The sequence below is a fragment of the Limulus polyphemus genome, unplaced genomic scaffold (assembly GCF_000517525.1).
Source record: "Limulus polyphemus unplaced genomic scaffold, Limulus_polyphemus-2.1.2 Scaffold1184, whole genome shotgun sequence".
In the NCBI taxonomy this organism is placed as follows: domain Eukaryota; kingdom Metazoa; phylum Arthropoda; class Merostomata; order Xiphosura; family Limulidae; genus Limulus; species Limulus polyphemus.
This window is the reverse complement of record NW_013666794.1, coordinates 260,768-265,091: the sequence shown is the minus strand read 5'-3', so window position 1 is coordinate 265,091 and position 4,324 is coordinate 260,768. Positions and strand designations below refer to the sequence as shown.

General features: G+C 33.1%; 1 protein-coding gene across 2 annotated transcripts in view; it reads left to right on the top strand.

The window, feature by feature from the left end:
* The window catches only part of LOC106462502 (nuclear cap-binding protein subunit 3-like), a 59,048-nt gene extending 55,887 nt beyond the window's left edge, over nt 1-3,161 (top strand). For both annotated transcript variants that reach the window (XM_013922435.2, XM_013922434.2), the window contains exon 12: nt 2,470-3,161. In XM_013922435.2, the coding sequence (XP_013777889.1) occupies nt 2,470-2,878 (409 nt within the window). In that variant the 3' untranslated portion in view covers nt 2,879-3,161. The remainder of the gene's footprint in view (nt 1-2,469) is intronic.
* The last annotated feature ends 1,163 nt before the right edge of the window (nt 3,162-4,324 follow it).

Here is a 4,324-nt window from a genome sequence, read left to right as displayed (position 1 = left end):
TCGTCAAGAAATTAATGTCACCTTTTTTTTTTTAGATGAAAAAAAACCTGAACAATTTATATATCAAAACAAAACATTTATTAAATGAAATAGTCTCCATTCTTATTGATGATGCTTTTCCACTTTACAATCAGATTGTTAATGCCCTGATTAAAGAAGTCACTTGGCTTTGAATCAAAAAATATGTCGATGTCCTCTTTACAACTTTCCATATTTGCATACGTTCTTCCATTAAGATTGTGTTGCAGCAAATGAAAAATATGGTAATCTGATGGTGCCATATCTGGAGAATATGATGGGTGGGAGAGAACTTCCCAACCCAACTCCATAATCTTGTGTTCCTTCAAACGTGCTACATGTGGACGTGCATTGTTGTGGAGAAGAACACCTTTGTGATTGATGAGTGAAGGGCGTTTCTGATGAAGGGACTTGATTTAAACATTCCATTTGCAGACTATAGATCTCTGCATTGACAGTTCACTGTGGATTGAGGAGTTTGAAATGAATTACTCCTTTGATGTCCCACCAAATGCAAAGCATCACTTTCTGTGGATGGAGTCCAGGTTTTGGGGTTGGAAGTGGTTTTTTGCCTAGGACTGAGCCATTGTTTTTGGCATTTAATATTCGCATAGAGAATCTATTTTTCATCACCAGTGACAATTCTGTCCAAAAGTGGTTCATGCGCATTACGCACCAGAAGAGACGAAGCAACATTCACACATTGGAAATGATGATCATCGGAGAGTTCATGAGGCACCCAAAAACCTTCTTTATGGAGTTTTACCATATTCTTTAGATGTTTACATATTGTTTCATATACGACATGCAATTTCATGGTCATTTCACGAGTGTGTTGCCTTGGGTTAGGCTCAACAAACATCTTCAGAGCATCAATATCAATTCTAACATGTCGGCCCCTGCCATCACAGTTTTTAAGGCTAAAATCCCCTGAACAAAGCTTGCTGAACCATTACAATTACGAACGTTCAAAACATTTGCATAAACTTCTTTGATATTCTTTGTGGCTACAGAGGCATTGTTTTCCTTCTTGTATTCAAACAGCATTACATGCCAAATGTGTGACTCATCGTGTGTCATCACGATAAGGGATTTGAGTATGCTAACCTTTACACATTATATAGGCTACACTAACGTGATGTTTAGGCGGTTCGTTTAAGTATTATACGTGATGTACATTTGGGGGGGGGGGTTAATGAAAGTGTTCCAAAAATGCAACATTAATTTCTTTGTGACCTAATATTTATGGTGTTTAAGTCTTTTTATCTCACCATGTAGTAGCCTAAATTAATTTAGGTTTGTGAATAATATTATGACATTGTATCTAATTTATTATTCTGCATTATACAGTGGACGAACTGTTTAATGATTATATTGCAGACTTCTTTTTACCAAAGGAAAAATTTAAGTAAAATTTGTACATAGAGGCATAATATGTTTTTTTAATTTGCTTCACCCTTTGCTATGGACTACAGTTTTCACCTATTCGAGGCTCATCAGCACAGTTTGAGTCTGTAAACCAAAAAAATACTGTTATACCTGTTATAATGGTGATGTGTAGATAATATTTATGGAGCTTTTATTTCCTTTTTAACTAACCATTTTGCAACCTAAATTTAATTTTGATGTATGAACAATACATCACACATTATATTTTTTATTTTATCTTTGTTGAAAAATAAAAGTAATATAATCATTAAACAGTTCATTCACTGTATAATGCAGAATAATAAATTAGGTGCAAGGCCATAATATTATTCACACACCTAAGTTAATGTAGACTGCTGTATGGTGAGTTAAAATAATTGAAATACTCCACAAGTATTTTATGCATTTCAACATTGTAAGAGGCCTAACTGTACATCTTTGGTTTGCTGACACAAGCTGTGCTGGTTAGCCTTGAATAGGTGAAACTGTAGTACATAGCAGAGAGTATGTAAAATCAAATAATATATTAGGCTTCTATGTCACAGATTATGTTTTTAATTTTACCTTTGGTAGAAAGAAAAGAAACTTGTAATATCACCTGTATAAACTGTTTGTGAGTGTTGGTGGTTTAAGTCAGTCAGTTAGTCATGAGTTATATTGTACCATTATCCCCAATAAAGTAAATGGTAAAAGAAAACAAGAGATATCTAAATGTTTATTGTATTTGTTTTTGCTAAGTTAATTATTGTCTCTTGAGCATTTTTTTAGATATAGATAATAATTATTGTTGAATGTTCTGTGATTTAATAGATAAAATATTAAAAACATTCAGAATAACAAGAGATGACAACAAAACAAGAAGTTTGATAACCCCTGAAAACGGAAGGTCTACTTTACTTGGTTTATCAAGTTTCTTATTTTGTGATATTGTATTTTTTTGTATCTCTGATATTTTACTAGAGACATGAGCAGTAGACGATCATGTGTTGTTTTCCGAGTTTAATAAGTGGACATTTTCTTTAGAGAGGCAGCAGCTCAGAAACGAAATGCTCCTAGTCCTCATGACATCAGAAATCGTTTACCACCTCGAGATAGAAGTAATCTTCCCTCTGACAGTGACATAATTAGCAGTGAGGATAGTGAAGCTGAAGTAGACCTAGAACCCCAGAAGTCTGGTCAGAGAAACTGCAGTGTGTGGGACAGACTGTCTAGCAAACAGCAGGTTCGAGACAGTGATTCGGATAGTGAACAAGATGAAGTGAGGTATTCTGGAGATCTTCGAAAGAAACTGGGTTCTAAGTTCAGTTTACGAAGTGTTGTAGCTGTACAGGGTGATCTGAGGTCAAAGTTAAACAGAATCAGAAAAGATAAACCTAACAATCAATACCGTTCTCCTCTACTTGTGAAAGTGGGTAATGCAGATAGTGATTAAGTAGTGTTCATATCAAGTTTTTAAGGTATTACACTCTCAAGCAAAATGAAGATATATTTCCATAACAGAATTTAACAGGCAAAAATTAAATTTTTATTGTTATTTAAGATGGAGGAGTTAACACTTGAGTTGTTTATGGGTCAATCTGTAAAGTACCATGGTATTTCTTGTACTTCATCAGACTGTATTGTCAACAATTGTGGACTGTATGGTGTTTTAAGCTCTCCTTGTAATGAAATGTATTTTTCAAGAACCAATAAAGTTTTGTTTCAGTTGAGAGTAATAGGTGTTTAGTTTTTGTAGTTTTGTTATTCTATTTTTGTTTGGTTAGATAAAAAAACACACAAAAAAACTTAAATAAAGGTAATTATCACATAAACTGCAGATATATTTTCTTCCACATTCCATTAACTTTTTAATTTGGATTCAAAATCAGAGTTGTGTAAAAATAACATTTAAGAACTGTTTCTTGTCTCCCACAAGTTGCTGCCCTTTTGTTCAATATCAGAACTTGTCAGTTGAGCTGGATAATGAGAGACAATTGTCAAAAGATTCTGTGGAACTATCGGTTTCTGTTTCACCAGATTTAAGCATTTAGCTGGTAACATTTAAAGGTAAATTATACTTCTGGAACAAAAAAAGGTTAGAAAGATTGACAAGTTAAAACTGAGAAGAATGGCTAATAGAAACTTATTCATTTACTGAGTTAAGCTGGATATAAAATCAATATACAAAAAATATTAACTCTAAGTTGGTAAACAAATAAAAAAACATAAAGATTTTTATTTTATACTTTTGTCCATGAATAGTCAGGCTACTCTATTCTAAATAAAATCAAGCAAGTGCACTTCCTGCTTTAAAACGAACCCTGAATAAAATAATTACATGAAAAGCAAAACTTGTGTACAAAATACATCTCTGGAATGTAATGATCTTATGAAGTATTATCTTAAGTTATTACTTTCAAGAAATATATTTCATATTTGTATTTTTACCTCCAGTCTTCAAAATTATCCCCGCACTTCAAGTTGTGGGTGCGTTATAAGGGTGACAGTCAATCCTTTAGTGTGGGTTGTAGAGGTGCTGTTGACTTGTTTCCTTCCCATTAGTTATTAGTTCATAACTAGAGATGGTGGGGAACAGCCATAAATACCAATACTTCCTGTCTTAATTAGAAAAGGAACGCTGGAGAGTAAAGACTATTGAAATTTAAACTCTCAGAATTACGTTTTTATTTAAGGGCCAATTAATATTCTTAATTTATTTCAAGTATTCTAATTCATTCCGAGTTATTTTGAGAATACAATAGTCAACTTTATCTTTACTTAAATTGTACAGCGTATACTAAATGAATCTTGCGTTTGTTTGACCTGTTGCTATAGCAAATAGTAGGCCTATTGTGTAGTATCGACTGTATTCGTTAGATACTGAATTAGTAAGCCTGGC